Here is an 18616-nt window from a genome sequence, read left to right as displayed (position 1 = left end):
CTATCTGTGCCCTGGACTTCTGGCCGGGGGTCGCCGGAAGCCGGCGTACTTATTGGATGGTGAATCCGTGAGTTTTAGGTGGCAGTAGCATGTTTACATAAAAATGCTAACGATAGCATGATAGCAGTCAGCATGTTTCATATACCAAGTTATATGACTTAAAGGTGTATGGCTGCGGAAATAGAACAAAAAAAGTGTAAAATTAGATGAAAAAGTTAGCGTGCTTAAGTTAGCATGCTATCGTTTGCATGCTTACAGGTAACAAGTGTCACATACCAAGTTATATGACTCTGGGTTAAACGGTTGCAAAACTAGCTCAAAAGGTTAGTTTGCCAATGTTAGCATGCTAGCAAGCTAACGTGAGCATGATAATATTTAGCTTGTGTCACATACCAAGTTATATGACTCTAAGGCAGTGGTTCTTAACCTTTTTGGAGGTACCGAACCCCACCAGTTTCATATGCGCATTTACCGAACCCTTCTTTAGTGAAAAATATTTTTTTTATTTTTTTTCAAATTCAAGACAAAGTTATATGTTTTTGGTAACACTTTAGTATGGGGAACATATTCTAAATAACAAAGACATAATTTAGAGTTATTTGGTTAGGGTTCAGGTCAGGGTTAGAGGGTTAAGGTTATAATAAGGCCATGCCGAATAAGGCATTAATAAGTACTTAATAATGACTAGTTAAGAGCCAATATGTTACTAATTTGCATGTTAATAAGCAACTAATTAATGGTGAATATGTTCCCCATACTAAAGTGTTACCATGTTTTTTTTTTTACTGGTGCACAAAATGAACCATGCATGAACATCACCTTGTTCAAACAACAAAACCAACACAGTGCATAAACTCACAACAAATTACACACCTGCAAGCCAGTCAGCTGTTGCCGTATCCGTAATACGCCGATAGGGAGAAGTTTGTATTTACACGATGAGTCGGGTGTGTTTTCACCTCCGCCGAACCCCTAGGGTTCGATCGAACCCAGGTTACGGACCACTGCTCTAAGATGTATGGCTGGGGGAATTAGAGAAAAAAAGAGTAAATTTAGCACAAAAAAAAGTTAGCACTTTAATGTTAGCATGCTAACAGTTTATAAGTGTCACGTACCAAGTTATATGACTCTGGGGTAAACGGTTGCAAAACTAGCTCAAAAAGTTTTAATTTAATCAGTTTAATCTGTTTGTACCCTCAAAACATTACAATTTTAACAAGTAACGCTTTTTTCAAAAGGGAAAACTTTTAGATAATAAATATTGTACAATGCAATATAATGTAGCACTCACTAGTAATGTACTTTTATGAACCAATGTAGAAAAATCGATTCACATCTGAATCGCGATTCTTATTCATTCGAGTCTAAAACCAGTCATAATTTTCCCAAAAACGTATTTTTATTTTTTTTTATTTTATTTATTTTTTTAATAAAAATGATTCTTCCTCTCAGCACTCTCCTTCATACTCACATTCCTCTTTCCCATGCGTTGAAAAACAAAATAATGTCCATTTTTAGCTATAAGCCAATGCTAGCAAGTAAGACCGGATGTTACAGGGTTCACTGTGCCCATTCACTAATGCTAACGAAGCTAACTTCATTACATTACGATAGCACATACAATTATGCATGAACACTCCTACAGCGTCACACACTGGACGCTTCTTAGTAAGAAATAATAGTTTTAGTTATATTGTAAAACTTACAAACGTTGCTTGCAGCGATGAATGAAGAATCCATTCGAGCTGAAACGCTGTGGACGGTTGTACTTCCGGTTCAAGGCACAAAACGGGAATGCATATTTTCAACACGCATTTAAAAGTACAGTAACATCTCGCTATACCAGATTTAATCATTTCCGTGACGCAGCTCCTACCTTGAAAATATTTTATTGAGAGATATTTAAATGAATAAAATATCCTGGCTATAGCGCCACACCCAACACATTTTAGAAGAAATAAATATTTTTACTATATTCACCGCATCGGACTAATAGCCGCAGATATACACCGGTACGAAAGATTTTGTAAATGTTTATTTTACATACCTAAATTGTTGTAAACGTGTTAGCATATCCGTTAATGCTAACGACGCTAACTTGATTGCATTACGATAGCACGTACACATATGCATGAAAACACTCCCACAGACGTCACACATGGGACGGTTCAGTAAGTAAGAATTATTTTGTTTGAACCTTTTTTTAATTTTCTTGTAGCTATAAGCTAATGCTACCAAGTAAGACGTTTTGGTCGGCTCTTCACTGTGACATTCACTACGCCAACTAGTGGTGTGGAGGCTCATACCTCAACTTTCTGCCAGTATTTAAAGCATACCAATCAACTGAGAGACAGTTCCCGTCCTTAGTGAGTTGTATCTCACCTTTTTTGCCAAAGTAGCTCGAGAGCTATGCGAGTTGAGACCCCTGCTGTGTGCTACCATTGTTAGCTGCTCACAAACATACTTGCCGACCCTCCCGATTTTCCCGGGAGACTCCCAAATTTCAGTGCCCCTCCCAAAAATCTCCCGGGGCAACCATTCTCCTGAATTTCTCCCGATTTCCAGCCGGACAACAATATTGGGGGCGTGCCTTAAAGGTACTGTCTTTAGCATCCTCTCTCACCTGAAAAGGAGACTATTACCGTATTTCCTTGAATTGGCGCCGGGAATATATTATTCGCCTGCCTGGAATTACAGCCGGGTCAAACTCGTTTCGCAAAATAATTAGCGCATGCTTGGCACTTCCGCCGGGTCAAATATGAGTCATTAAATGACTCCCGCCTCCTGGTGGTAGAGGGCGCTAGTGATCCTTCTTGCGACTACCAGTACTGCAGGAGACCGGTACTGCAGAAGAAGACAACAAGCAGCAAGCATGAGCAGCGATTGTTTGCTTGCACTTTTAACATGGATGATTACATATCTAAAATAAAACAGTTTTCTAAACTGGACTTTCAATCGAAGCAGGAGGTAATAATTAAAGGAATATCTCCAGAGACTTTTAAAACTGAAGAAAGATAAGAAAGACTGCCTTTGATCAGAAGCAGCACCATATGGACCCATTTACAAGTAAAGGTAAGATCATAATAACGTTTTTTTAATTAAATGTGCTTTTCATGATAAGGTAAGCACCGGAGTGAGAAGAGGTTTTAAAATAATTAGCGCATGCTTGCCCATTCCGCATGGTTTTGGTAACCGCAGGAGTGAGAAGAGGGTTTTAAATTAATTAGCGCCCCTGCGGCTATTCAAGGAAATACGGTATATATGTCTCCGTTATCCATAGGTTTATCTATAACCAATAAAGTAGGCAGGCACGGAGCTATTTCTCAGCGTTTGTTTATTCTAGCCGCCACGTTAATACACTGACACACGACATCCGGATTCCCATCATGCATTGCTTCAAAACTATGGCAAGTAGTAATGTCCAAAAACATAACAGAGACGAAGCAGAAGAACGAAGAAGAGACATGGCGACGACGAGTAAGAAGAAGTACGCTTGCAAGTTCCAAAATGATTGGAAAAAATAATTTCAGTTCATCCAGGACAGCTCGAAGGTGAAGGGGTATGCGGCCTGCACATTTTGTAGATCAGACTTCTCCATTGATTGAACACGGTGGTCGCACGGATATACTCATTCATGAACTGATTATTTTTATATATATATAAATATATATATCTCCCGAATTCGGAGGTCTCGAGGTTGGCAAGTATGCACAAATGACAAAAGAAGGGCCACAGTTGCTCATAAGTCATATTTCCTAATTAGTATTGTCCTCCAACCAAGACCAATGCCTGTGTCTAATGAGGCTGAGAGGTGGGAGGGCCGAGCAGGTGGTCTAGTTGGGGGGCGTCCAGGTGTTCCAGTCATTTGGACTTGGAGGATAAATAACAGCGACAGTGCACCTTGTGCTGATTTATTCTTCCAAACTGTAGCAACATTCTGCCGTCACACATCCATCGTCTGTTTGCTGAAGTGAGCGACACTTCTTTGGAAGGATGGGCCTGGCATGATTGTTTTTATGCACCATTCAAAATTTCAAGTCACTTTCTTTTCTCTGTGTTTTTCAAGAAGCCTTCAGACTATTTTCTAGAGAGGAAAACGCTTTCTTACATTCGGGTTAATACAATACAGTGTTTCCCACACATTCATTTATTTGTGGCGGCCCGCCACGAAAGAATTAAGGCCGCAACAAAAAAAAAAATTTTTTTAATTGTTTTTAAATTTTTTTAATTTTTTAATTTTTATTTTTAATTTTATTTTTTGTCCTGTCCAACTTCTCAGGCAAATCATATAGTTTATGTAGATGCCCATGTCGGCTGTTCAGATTTACTTTACAAAAGAGAAGTGTAGGATCAAGATTTTTGGAGCTCTTTGTTCAGTGGATCAGATGTTTGATGAAGCTTTGTGTCTATCTACCACCACTACTGTTTTCTGTTTATTTGTTACTGACTGTGGCAGGACACCTCTGCCTCTGTTTCACTTTATGTTGCTGGTAAATAATATGGTTGTAGTAGTAGGCTATTTTAATTTTCCTGAGGGAACTCTCCTGAAGGAATCAATAAAGTACTATCTATCTATCTATCTATCTATCTATCTATCTATCTATCTATCTAAAGTTAAATGATTTAGTATGCACTAATTAAAGGGGCAGAGCTTTGAGACATTTTAGCTTTTATATTTTATAAGATATATTTTTTGTAAGAACCACAATTAATAAATATATTTCAGTTAATAACTTATTGTTCAAATCTGTATATAAATATGTACATAACGTGTTGTAATTATATTGTAAAATGGATGGATGGATGGATGGACGTTTAAAACAAAACTCTTATTATTAATTAGTAAGTATACATTTTTTGAGCCTTTTTAGAGAAAATCAAATCATTGTAGTAAATTATGCAAATTACTCGATGAAGTCATGGTGACCACGCCCACAGCCACGCCCATATCCACACCCCCACCGCCACAGGTATCTTGGCAGTTTATAGGAAACACTGTACAATATATACAGTACAGGCCAAAAGTTTGGACACACCTTCTCATTCAATGGGTTTTCTTTATGTTCATGACTATTTACATTGTAGTTTGTCACTTGAAGGCATCAAAACTAGGAATGAACACATGTGGAGTTGTGTACAAAACCCAAATCCAGTGAAGTTGGCACGTTGTGTAATTCGTAAATAAAAACAGAATACAATGATTTGCAAATCTTTTTCAACTTATATTCAATTGAATGTTCTGCTCGGCGTTTCTGGGTGTTGTTGATAAATGGCTTTCGCTTTGCTTAGTAGAGTTTTAACTTGCACTTACAGATGTAGCAACTAACTGTAGTTACTGACAGTGGTTTTCTGAAGTGTTCCTGAGCCCGTGTGGTGATATCCTTTACACACTGATGTCGCTTTTTGATGTAGTACCACCTGAGGTGCAGTGATTTCTCCAGATTCTCTGAACCTTTTGATGATATTTCGGACCGTAGATGGTGAAATCCCTAAATTCCTTGCAATAGCTCGTTGAGAAATGTTGTTCTTAAACTGTTGGACAATTTGCTCACGCATTTGTTGACAAATTGGTGACCCTCCCCCCATCCTTGTTTGTGAATGACTGAGCATTCCATGGAAGCTGTTTTTATACCCAATCATGGCACCCACCTGTTCCCAATTATCCTCTTCACCTGTGGGATGTTCCAAATAAGTGTTTGATGAGCATTCCTCAACTTTCTCAGTCTTTTTCGCCACTTGTGCCAGCTTTTTTGAAACATGTTGCAGGCATCCAATTCCAAATGTGCTAATATTTGCAAAAAATAACGTTTTCCTGTTTCAACATTAAATATATTGTCTTTGCAGTCTATTCAATTGATTGTAAATTGAAAATGATTTGCAAATCATTGTATTTTGTTTTTATTTACCAACAAAAAAAGGTGAAATAACTGAAAACATGTTTTATATTCTAGTTTCTTCAAAATAGCCACCCTTTGCTCTGATTACTGTTTTGCACACTCTTGGCATTCTCTCGATGAGCTTCAAAAAGTAGTCACCTGAAAGGGTTTTCACTTCACAGGTGTCATAGTTTCCATGCCTTCAGTGACAATGTAAATAGTCATGAAAAGAAAGAAAACGCATTGAAATGAGAAGGTGTGTCCAAACTTTTGGCCTGTACTTTTATGTATATGATTCCATGTTATGTGCAATTATATATAATTAATGGTTATTAAGAGTATGTGAAAGTTTGACTCCTACCTTGTTTACTTCCGTGACGACCTCCTTAAAGGCCTACTGAAATGAAATGTTCTTATTTAAACGGGGATAGCAGATCCATTCTATGTGTCATACTTGATCATTTCGCGATATTGCCATATTTTTGCTGAAAGGATTTAGTAGAGAACATCGACGATAAAGTTCGCAACTTTTGGTCGCTGATAAAAAAAAGCCTTGCCTGTACCGGAAGTAGCGTGACGTCGCAGGTTGAAAGGCTCCTCACATTTCCCCATTGTTTACACCAGCTGCGAGAGCGATTCGGACCGAGAAAGCGACGATTACCCCATTAATTTGAGCAAGGATGAAAGATTCGTGGATGAGGAACGTTAGAGTGACGGACTAGAATGCAGTGCAAGACATATCTTTTTTCGCTCTGACCGTAACTTAGGTACAAGGGCTCATTTGATTCCACACTTTCTCCTTTTTCTATTGTGGATCACGGATTTGTATTTCAAACCACCTCGGATACTATATCCTCTTGAAAATGAGAGTCGAGAACGCGAAATGGACATTCACAGTGACTTTTATCTCCACGACAATACATCGACGAAGCACTTTAGCTACGGAGCTAACGTGATAGCATCGTGCTTAAATGCAGATAGAAACAAAAGAAATAAGTCCCTGACTGGAAGGATAGACAGAAGATCAACAATCCTACCAAACACTGGACATGTAAATACACGGTTAATGCTGTACCGCCTGGCGACGCCTAGCAATGCTGTTGCTAAGGACCCCATTGAAGCTAACTTAGCTACCGGACCTCGACAGAGCTATGCTAAAAACATTAGCTCTCCACCTACGCCAGCCCTCATCTGCTCATCAACACCCGTGCTCACCTGCGTTCCGGCGATCGACGGCGCGACGAAGGACTTCACCCGATCATCGATGCGGTCGGCGGCTAGCGTCGGATAGCGCGTCTGCTATCCAACTCAAAGTCCTCCTGGTTGTGTTGCTGCAGCCGGCCGCTAATACACCGATCCCACCTACAGCTTTCTTCTTTGCAGTCTTCATTGTTAATTGAACAAATTGCAAAAGATTCACCAAAACAGATGTCCAGAATACTGTGGAATTTTGCGATGAAAACAGAGCTTTTTGTATTGGGATACAATGTGTCCCAATATTTCCGCTTCAACCATTGACGTCACGCGCAAACGTCATCATACATAGACGTTTTCAACCGGAAGTTTCCCGGGAAATTTAAAATTGCACTTTATAAGTTAACCCGGCCGTATTGGCATGTGTTGCAATGTTAAGATTTCATCATTGATATATAAACTATCAGACTGCGTGGTCGGTAGTAGTGGCTTTCAGTAGGCCTTTAAAGTTTTTTAATCAATCAGAAATACCAAGCAGCTAAAATGTGCCAAACATGGATAAGTGTGGAGAGAGTGTTTTGCATTTCTACCATCATCCTTTGTAATGGATTTACATGGGTGTAGTTTAGATTTTTTGTATGCTAATTTGGACGTTTTTTATAATATCCACCAAGTTCAATGAGCAGGTTGTGTTATGTGAGACCATGTTTGTTGAATTTTTGCACTTGTTGAATTTTTTTTTTCTGCACCATGACTAGGGAAGGTTGTTTGGATTTGGTCATTGAAGTAAATGCTGTGCACATATTAACATTGATGTAATGGCCACTGATGTGTACAGCAGATATAGATAATCTACATCAGCAATACCATGTGTCTAAGTGTCTGGACAGGACATGTTGAAAAATAAAATAAAATACAAAATGTGTTTTTTTGATTGGTTAAAAATCCTTACAAATAAGAATGTTTGACTACCCTAGTTTATACAGTGAAGATGTTTACAGTTTTACACTCTAACATGTCCGAAAAGGAGTAGGAGGAAGCAGAGCTCATTTTAATCCTAGAAGTCATTGCCTATGTTCACAAAAAGTCATTTTCTTCTTGCTTGTCCTTCATTTCATTCTGTGGAAGTAGTTTTTGTGTACCCTGCAAAAAAGTGGAGTTTAAACTGACATCCAAGTCCAAATGACTTTTCTTGGGACTAACTGGATGTGTGCTCTGACTCTGTTGGTGCGGTTTGTGTATCTTGAGTCATGTGTGTACTAAAATGTAAGATACTTACGTATCAACCTGCAGGACTCACTTAAAATGACTTTGTGTTGAGCAAGTAAATGAATGAATAACATAGCTCGTTCACCATCAGACCAAAAGGTCTTCGTTTTCCTGACCGAGTATTTTTAACGAGAGCTAATTTTAACACTTTCCTTTTGTTGTCTGCTGTGAGGGCTCCAGCGCTCATCACAGCGTGCTCGTGATATCACACTGTTCATCAGGAAACCGCACAGTCAGCGTCTGCTTTCAGCTCCGACAAGTCGTCCCTTTGTGGAAGTCAATCCTGCATAACACTTGAAACATGCTGGGCACATTAATCTTTGCACTTTCTTCGCTTACTAAGTGACGGAGAGGAAACATTTAGGAGTGCCTGCCATCTCCCTCGAAATAACAATAGCTCATTTCCAAAAGTAATTTTTTTTTTCACCATTAAATTACAATTATAATATTTTAATATCAATAAAATTATTTACTGTGATCGTGCCAAAACGTTAACGTGTCAACATCTTTCAGCTCGCTCTTTACACACTGTTGCGTCGACCAGTTCTTCCTCCCAGGGAATCTAAGTTACTGGTCAATCCCAAGTTCTTTCGATGACATATATCAGGCCTGGGCAATTATTTTGACTCAGGGGCCACATTTAGGGAAAAAAATGTGTCTGGGGGCCGGTATATCTATTTTTAGGAACACTAATACAAAACCTCACAATAATGTCTGATTGAATGCTTAAAAACGTTATGACGGACCGCCCTAAAAAACGTAATGGAATTTTTACATTTTTCTATGAACGATAAAACACTGACTATTGACAAAATATGAACGTCACACCCCCTTTCGATCGACATATTTTACAATCAAGTGAAACGCAACAAACAGTGAAATATGAACGCAAAGGGTACAGAATAAACCCACCTACAATTTGATATATCTGATATTTGCTGAATTTCCCCGAGGGATCAATAAAGTACTTTCTATTCTATTCCATTCTATATATCACTAAGCTTTAGAACTGTGTTGTGAAAATCTCCTTCCGCGTCTGTGGAAAGTCTTCCCGCCCACACTGCTTGGTGCCTCGTCTGAGCTGCTGTGACGTAGATGATCATAGTAACTAATTAAATGACCATAGTAACTAACTTTATTACCATAGTAACTAGTATATCATCCATAAGCGCAGATTCCAACCATTGAAATACTTTGTATAGTTAAAGACTTACGGTCATTTGAAAACATGACTGCATAATGGCAGCTACTGTTTCCATCTTAAAGATCTAAAAAAAATTTTTGGGAATGTCCGGCGGGCCAGATGGGAAAGCTCAACGGGCCGCATGCGGCCCCCGGGCCTTAATTTGCCCAGGTCTGACATATATGCCGAGTAAAAAGGACCATCAAGACAGAATAGGAATATTTTCAAGTTTTACTAAAGCTTTAGGAGATCATCTTAACCAATACATTCATATCGGCTACTCTAGTTGATCTGACATTCAAACGGAAAAGCCAACTTCTTGCACACAAAGAAAGCCCCCCCCCCCTCGCAACACTGATAAGGAAGATTTGGGGGTTTAAGACACTAAACAGACAATCTGAAGACAAAGAGAGACTAGTAGAATATACAAAGGAAAAGTACTAACTACTCTAGTCATGGCTATGTAAAAAGAAAGAACTCTTAAACATATATGCATCCTCCACAACACCCAGGTTGCTTCCTGGCCACGTGTTGCATCATCATGTCGTACTTCGTCACATCACGCTTCACTCCAATGTAGATTTTTTATTCTTCCAATTTGTTTTTATTCAATGTATTTTTGGCCTAAAATATGTCTTTTCTAGGATAAAAAAAAGGCTAAATAAAACATGCAAGTACTACAGTAATATTGGCCATGGATCCTAAAGTCAGTACACTTAAAGGGGGGTACTGGTATCCGGGATCCGGTACTTTGTTGACACCGACCTAATCCCGCCGGTCAACGTAAAATCCAACGGTGACATGCTTACGGTACCTGACCCAGCCAAACTACCTCTTGGTAATGTTGCAATTTGCGGAAGCTAGCTCTCCAATCAGCTAAACAGACTCGATAACTACACTTTGACGTTTTGATGAATTTACTGAGGAATTTGTGAAACTGAAACAATACAAAAAGAATGCCATTGTAAGTTAATAATACTAATATAGACACTCGTAAACGTGTTAGCAATATTTGCTAATGCTAATGACGCGATTGATTACATAGTAGCAGATACTAAAATGCATGGAAACACTCCTACAGACATCACACATGGGACGGTTTAGTAAGTAAGAGTTGTTTTAGTTATATTGTAAAACTTACAAACGTTGCTAGGAGCGATGAATGAAGAATCCATGTGAGTAGAAACGCTATGGACGGCTAAAAGACTGAACTGCACTTCTACTATGGTTCAAAGAAACTAAAGTGGTGGTGAGTGGAAGTGCAGCTCACACCGTTGTTCCCTCCTATCAGTCAATTAGCAACGTAACTGTTAGAATAATTGTTTCTAAATTATCACAAAAGCTTTGTATTACATTGAGTTCCTGGCAGGGGGACGGGAGCTGTCTTTAGGGCCTAACAGGAGGAAGGCTGGTAAAACTCCACTGTGACTTCAAAGCGGACAGATGGCAGGATCTGCCCAATTTCCAGACCGACTCTTTTTTGAAGTATTTTACAAACCCTTTTTGAACTATTTTATGGAACTATTTTACGACATCTTCTTTTGAACTGTTCGGTAACCAAAGGCAACGCTGTTTACGACCCACTTCCCTCTGGAAGCAGGTGGGGGGAGAAAGTCAAATAAAGAAGGAGGAGTGCAGTCTTTTGGCAGAGCGTGGGTGACACTGTAAGAGGTTACAGGTCGACACGTTTTCTCCTCAATATTCAGTCCAAATTGAATTCTGCCTCTGTTTGATTCTTTGCCTCTTGTCTTGTTTAATAGATGTCATCAGTGTTTGAACCTGACAGTAACACACTGATTGATCGATCACTTCTGCTTCTTGATTGGATTATTGATCGGCTGTGTCTAACTTTGCCTTGTCTGAACGCCAGCTGGACAACGTGGACGAGCAGGCGGCTCAGATCCGCAGAGAGCTGGACGGACGGCTGCAGCTGGTGGAGAAGATCGCCAGGGTGAGAGAATCCACCGGTACTTCCGAGAAAAGTTCTTTGTACTCGCTTGCCAGAGTGGCGGCTGTTTGTCCTGCAGGAGAGGAGATACCCCAAGTTCGTGTCCGCCGACATGGATGTCCTCTACGTGGAGGAGCTGCGGTCCTCCATCAACCTGCTGATGGGCAACCTGGAGAGTCTTCCCGTGGCCAAAGGAGGACCCGACTTCAAGCAGAAGCTCAAGCGCTCGTCCATGAACAACTCCTTCTACGAACTGGGCGACGAAGCGGACGTGCTGTCCAAGTCGGACGTGTTGCTGTCCTTCACGCTGGAGGTGAACTCGTGTTTGTTTTGGCGCCATACCAGAATTTCACTGGTCCAACCTAGGGACCCAATCCGGTGCTTTTTTTGGCACCTATTGAATCACGCCAGTCCTACCGGGGCATCGATTCACATACAATCCAACGGTGCCATGTGATGGTATCCCAGTTTGCGATCACTCCAGCAGCACTGAGAGTAGGGATGGCCGATAATATCGGCAGTCTGATATTATCGGCCGTTAAATGCTTTAAAATGTCATATCGGAAATTATCGGTATCGGTTTCAAAAAGTAAAATGTAGCGGGGTTGTATATTGTAGTCCCGGAAGAGTTAGTGCTGCAAGGGGTTCTGGGTATTTGTTCTGTTGTGTTTATGTTGTGTTGCGGTGCGGATGTTCTCCCGAAATGTGTTTGTCATTCTTGTTTGGTGTGGGTTCACAGTGTGGCGCATATTCGTAACAGTGTTAAAGTTGTTTATACGGCCACCCTCAGTGTGACCTGTATGGCTGTTGACCAAGTATGCCTTGCGTTCACTTGTGTGTGTGAAAAGCCGTAGGTATTATGTGACTGGGCCGGCACGCAAAGGCAGTACCTTTAAGGTTTATTGGCGCTCTGTACTTCTCCCTACGTCCGTGTACACAGCGGCGTTTTAAAAAGTCATACATTTTACTTTTTGAAACCGATACCGATAATTTCCGATATTACATTTTAAAGCATTTATCGGCCGATAATATCAAACATCTCTACTAAAAAATGTAGTATGCGAACAATAGCATGGTTTAAGGTTGCATTTGTGAAATACCAACATATATGCCACTACACCTGCTAAATTAGATTAAAAAAGCATTGATAATGTTAGCATGCTAAAATGCTAACTGACCAAAATATATTACTCTGAGGTGTCTCCCTGAAAAATGTGTTAAAGTTAAAAGTTAAAGTACCAATGATTGTCACACACACTAGGTGTGGTGAAATTTGTCCTGCATTTGACCCATCCCCTTGTTCACCCCCTGGGAGGTGAGGGGAGCAGTGGGCAGCAGCGGTGCCGCGCCCGGGAATCATTTTGGTGATTTAACCCCCAATTCCAACCCTTGATGCTGAGTGCCAAGCAGGGAGGTAATGGGTCCCATTTTTTTATAGTCTTTGGTATGACTCGGCCGGGGTTTGAACCCACAACCTACCGATCTCAGGGCGGACACTCTAACCACTAGGTTTAAAATGCTAGCATGCTAACGTTGGCATGCATCAAGGACCAAACTATGACAGAGGTGTATACCTACAAAATTTGCCAAAAAAAAAGCTATCATTTAAGCTAATATTTTTATTTGTATATTTTCAAATGCAAATGGTGATGCTCCTCTTAGACACACGTAATAAAGGTGTTTTTTTGCTGCTAAATTAAACACACTGTTGGCACCGCATAAAACATGATGTCGCTAGACTACTGCAACGCACTTCTTGTCGGGATCCCCAGCAAGAACATCCAGAAGCTGCAATACATACAGAATAGTGCTGCTAGGATCCTGATGAGAGTGTGGAAATACGACCATATCACACCAATTCTCAAATCCCTTCACTGGCTTCCTGTTCCACTCAGGATTAAATACAAAGTAACTCTACTAACCCACCAGTGCCTCCATGGAAATGCCCCCCTCTACCTCAAAGAACTACTCACCCCCAAATCCTCCACACGACACCTCCACTCCGGACAGGCTAACCTCCTCCAACCTCCGAGGACAAAGCTGCGAACAATGGGAGACCGGGCTTTCTGCTCCGCCGCTCCCAGTCTGTGGAACGCTCTCCCTGACCACCTGAGGGCACCACAGACTGTGGATGCTTTAAAAAAAGGCTTAAAAACTCTTCTTTAAAAAAAAAAACAATTTTTTTAAATATATGCATACTAGTTCTAGCTATTAGGCTGTTCTAGTTTTTATTTTATTTATTTTTCATTATATTTGTATTTTTATTTTTTTTAATACACTGTAGCACTTTGAGGTTGTTTACTCAATGGAAAGTGCTTTTTACAAATAAAATCTATTATTATTATTAGAGATGTCCGATAATATCGGCCTACCGATATTATCGGCCGATAAATGCTTTAAAATGTAATATCGGAAATTATCGGTATCGTTTTTTTTTTTTATCGGTATCGTTTTTTTATTTTATTTTTTGTTTTTTTATTAAATCAACATAAAAAACACAAGATACACTTACAATTAGTGCAACAACCCAAAAAAAACCCCTCCCCCATTTACACTCATTCACACTCATTCACACAAAAGGGTTGTTTATTTCTGTTATTAATATTCTGGTTCCTACATTATATATCAATATATAACAATACAGTCTGCAAGGGATACAGTCCGTAAGCACACATGATTATGCGTGCTGCTGGTCCACTAATAGTACTAACCTTTAACAGTTAATTTTACTAATTTTTATTAATTACTAGTTTCTATGTAACTGTTTTTATATTGTTTTACTTTCTTTTTTTATTCAAGAAAATGTTTTTAATTTATTTATCTTATTTTATTTTTTTTATTTTTTTTTAAAGGACCTTATCTTCACCATACCTGGTTGTCCAAATTAGGCGCAATAATGTGTATATATCGGTATCGGTTGATATCAGTATCGGTAATTAAGAGTTAGACTATATTGGAATATCGGATATCGGCAAAAAAGCCATTATCGGACATCCCTAATTATTATTATTATTATTATTGCTACTGGTCCCACCTTTACTAACAAATAATGTTAAAAAACAACTTAAAGCCTTGTCCAGATGTTTACTAACATATTATATCCATGTTTAAATAACTTTTACTCCTAATGAATATCAGCTCCAAATATCCGTTCTCAGACTCATTGACTACTAATAAGCGGTATCGGCCCTGAAAAAAAAACGTATCTGTGGATCTCTAGTTGGGATGCCTGGTTTGTTGTGACAAATGTGTGAACATGTGTCCAGGTGGTGATCGTGGAGGTCGAGGGTCTGAAGTCGGTGGCTCCCAACAGGATCGTGTACTGCACCATGGAGGTGGATGGCGGGGAGAAGCTGCAGACGGACCAGGCTGAGGCCTCCAGACCACAGTCAGTGTTTTTGGAATCCTTCCCTTGCACACTGAATAATTACAACCCAGCACCAATGAAATAACAATGCATTGCGGAAAACACCACCGATGTTGTGGTAGTGCTAAATGGCTTCGAAATGGCTGCCGAGTTGATCGCAAACAACCGTACGACTCGTAGGGATGTGTACATTTAAAGGCACCGACTGAATTCCATCGGTACTACCGGGTATCGATTCATGTAAAATCCAACAATGCTGTATTTCCATACTTTTGTTGCACGTGACTTCACGTCCGGTTGCAGTCTAAACACTGGCTCAATGTAAAGTAAGGCTCCACTCTTCCAAAAAGTTGTAGCTTGATGCTAATTTGCTTTGGATTTGCCATAGACATGCTAATAATAGCATTAGCGATCTCACATGGCAACTACAACACCTCAACATTTGGTAATTGTCAGGTTCAAACACTGATGACATCTATTAATCAGACAAGAAGCAAGGAATCATGCAGAGACAGAGTTCAATTTAGCTCATGAGGGGAACGCATGGAGCTGCACACTTAGTCACAGTCTCGCCCTACGCTCTAAGGTTCAGCTCCTGCGTCCCTCTATTTATTCAGGAGTTCCACAGTCAACAATACCTAGGCCGCCTCTTAAAGGAGTGGTCACATATATTATACAAAGCAGGTCCAGGACGCACGATACGTGACGGAATGTGCTGGGGGCCTTGTGATTTCGCCTTGTCCCCGCTTCATCTGCGTGTTGTCATGTTATCTTCGTTGAGGTCCTTGAAGTCTCTGCTTCGTCTGCGTGCTGTCATCTTATCTTCGTTGAGGTCGTTGAAGTCCTTGGCTGTTAGCGGGCTAAAACAAAGATAACATCTACGCCTGAGGCCACCCCTCAGACAAGAAGTCTTTGTCCTTGCACAGATTAGAAAAGTCCAACTTGAGCACAATAGCTACATAACTAAAGCAACGGACTTTAAGCATACTAAAGTTAGTGTGATAATATATACATAATTATTCTAACAGTAATGAGAACTACGACTAAGATGAAGGTTACAATCAAACATCTGGTGTGTAATACTTACAGTACAAACACTGTGTAGGGCGCAACATAAAATTTTTAGCAACGGGGCTGGGAATCTTTGGGCACCACACGATTCCATTCAATTCTTGGAGGTAACGATTCGATTGAAACTGATTCTTGATTCAAAATCAATACTTTTTTAGTAACGTTGGCTGCCAGTTCTATGATGAACTACATTCCTCCATAAAACAGACACAAAGCTCTTAAAAGAAAACTGGATTTGTTGAATAAAATTCTACCCATACATTAAATAAAGTCAAATACAAATAAGGCAACAAGAAGTATCCAACACTTCTCTTTTGTAAAGTAAATGTGTACAGCTGATATAGATCCTCTACATCAAACTCAAGACCCGCGAGCCAGATCTGGTACTCCACGTCATTTTATATGGCCCGCAAAAGCCAGGAAATAATGTGTCAATAAAATACCTTGTATTTTCTTTCTTTACTTTATTTTCTTACTAAAGGTATTAGGCTTTTTTTTTTTTTTCTAGTGTGACAGGGGAAAAAATTGTGTCCAAAATTGCAACAAATATTATATTATCCAACTTTTTTGGTCTAAATCCAAATAAATACTTAAATATCTGCTTAACTTATTATTTGGAAGCAAGTTAAACATCAAATTGTACTCTATAAAAATGACCAATAGATTTTACTGTAAACTTTAGGGAGTTTTTCTGACAGCATATTACTACTGTAAGTTGGCAAAAAACGGCCAATGTTTGTTTTTTTACAGTAAAATTCTGTCGACTGAGCTGTCAGTTATTTTTTTGTTTTGTTTATTATGGTACCACATTTTATTATGGTAAAAAAACTGGCAGCTGAATTGCCAAAATACAATTAAACAGCGGTACTGTATTTTTATTTACAGTAATATGTTGTGAAAACAATAATAATAAAAAAACAAAACACCATATATTTTACAGTAAAAGTCTGGCAACTAAGCTGCCATTTTTTTCTGTAAACCGTGTCAAAATCCACAGGTTTTTTATTACTCTCTATGTAAAAAATGTTTAAAAATATTTAAATTCATAGGCTAATTCATTAATTATTTACTGTTACAAGCGGCCCTCTAATGGCAGCCATGACTGCGGCGTGGCCCTCAATGGAAACAAGTTTGACACCTCTGATCTACGTCAACAATATGATTTGTCTGAGTGTAAAAAAAAAAAAGTAATCAATTTTGAATTTTTCGTTACAAATAAAAATTGCAATTCATACGAATATCAATTTTTTTTTTTTCTTGACCCGCCATTCAGCTCCATTTGAAAAAGATACTTCCTAGTTGACAACATCCCATAGAATGCCTATGCAGTAGTGCCATCTAATGTCTTGGAAGTGCAACTGCATTGCCAATGAGACTCCATCAGTCCATCTATTTTTTACCGCTTTTCCCTTTTGGGGTCGCGGATGGTGCTGGAGCCTATCTCAGCTGCCTTCGGGCGGAAGGCGGGGTACACCCTGGACAAGTCGCCACCTCATCACAGGGCCAACACAGATAGACAGACAACATTCACACTCACATTCACACATTAGGGCCAATTTAGTGTTGCCAATCAACCCCCAAGTGCATGTTTTTGGCGGTGGGAGGAAGTAGGAGTACCCGGAGGGAACCCACGCAGTCACAGGGAGAACATGCAAACTCCACACAAAAAGATCCCGAGCCCGGGATTGAACTCAGGACTACTCAGAACCTTCGTATTGTGAGGCACATGCACTAACCCCTGTGCTGCCGTGCTGCCCCAATGAGACTCAAATGTGATAATAAAACAAGATCTAAACAAGTGGACAGCACAGTTATCAGCTCATTTTTAAAAATTTTACATTAAAAATCAAATTTTATACAACAATTAAGTTGTATTAACACACACAAAAGTGCCCAAAAATTGGTACTGTTTAGTGCCGGTAACGATTCCCCAGGTGCCGTATCAGTTTGACGCACTTGACGTTCACACCAACACGTTTCATAGCGCATGCAGAGCTGTATAAAGCTGCTAAACTGATGATGAATATAATCCTACTGCGCACCTTCACTGCAAAAAGTCAGTGTTCACAAACAAGAAAAAAAAATACAAAAATGAGGGGTATTTTATTTGAACTAAGCAAAATTATCTGCCAATAGAACAAGAAAATTTGGCTTATCAAGACTTTCCAAAACAAGTAAAATTAGCTAACCTCAATGAACCCCAAAATACCTTAAAAGAAGTATATTCTCACTAATAAAAAGTGCACTTTTCTTGGTAGAAAAAAAAAAAAAAGAGACCTTTTTGCTCAATATGTTGAAAAATATTCTTAAATGCAGTAAATGCTAGTGCCATTATCTTGACATAATGATATGCGCTCGGCATTACATTTCTTGAAACCAGGAAACTTATACTAAAAACTAGTTTGTTTTTGCTAATGGAAAGGCAACAAGGCAAGCGCTTGTTACTCTCGGGGTCTCCTAGCTGCTCAGGCAAATCATATTGTCTAAAAATGCATTTTTCCATCGATAACATGACATCATCGCGCCAAGTGCGTGCTCTTTCAGTCATTAGTGCGCATATATATATTTGTGCATGAACTATTTCTGTTCAAAATTGTTTATAATGTCACATGTTAAATATTACCTGGCAGTTTACTGTACTGTGCCAACTGTACTACTACATGAGTACGTCTTTTCTATTGTTTCAGTGAAAATAAAACAGCAAAAGT

At 39.4% G+C, this 18616-nt stretch overlaps 1 protein-coding gene across 5 annotated transcripts in view; it reads left to right on the top strand.

Annotated features, from left to right (window-relative positions):
* LOC133646972 (calcium-dependent secretion activator 2-like) overlaps positions 1-18616 on the top strand; it is a 269411-nt gene that overhangs the window by 73212 nt on the left and 177583 nt on the right. For all 5 annotated transcript variants that reach the window (XM_062042966.1, XM_062042965.1, XM_062042963.1 and 2 more), the window contains exons 4-6: positions 11393-11473; positions 11550-11783; positions 14737-14858. In XM_062042966.1, the coding sequence (XP_061898950.1) occupies positions 11393-11473; positions 11550-11783; positions 14737-14858 (437 nt within the window). The remainder of the gene's footprint in view (positions 1-11392; positions 11474-11549; positions 11784-14736; positions 14859-18616) is intronic.

The sequence above is a fragment of the Entelurus aequoreus genome, linkage group LG03, assembly GCF_033978785.1.
Source record: "Entelurus aequoreus isolate RoL-2023_Sb linkage group LG03, RoL_Eaeq_v1.1, whole genome shotgun sequence".
NCBI classification, from domain to species: domain Eukaryota; kingdom Metazoa; phylum Chordata; class Actinopteri; order Syngnathiformes; family Syngnathidae; genus Entelurus; species Entelurus aequoreus.
Note: the sequence above shows the minus strand (reverse complement) of the source record. Positions and strands in the feature narration are given on the sequence as shown.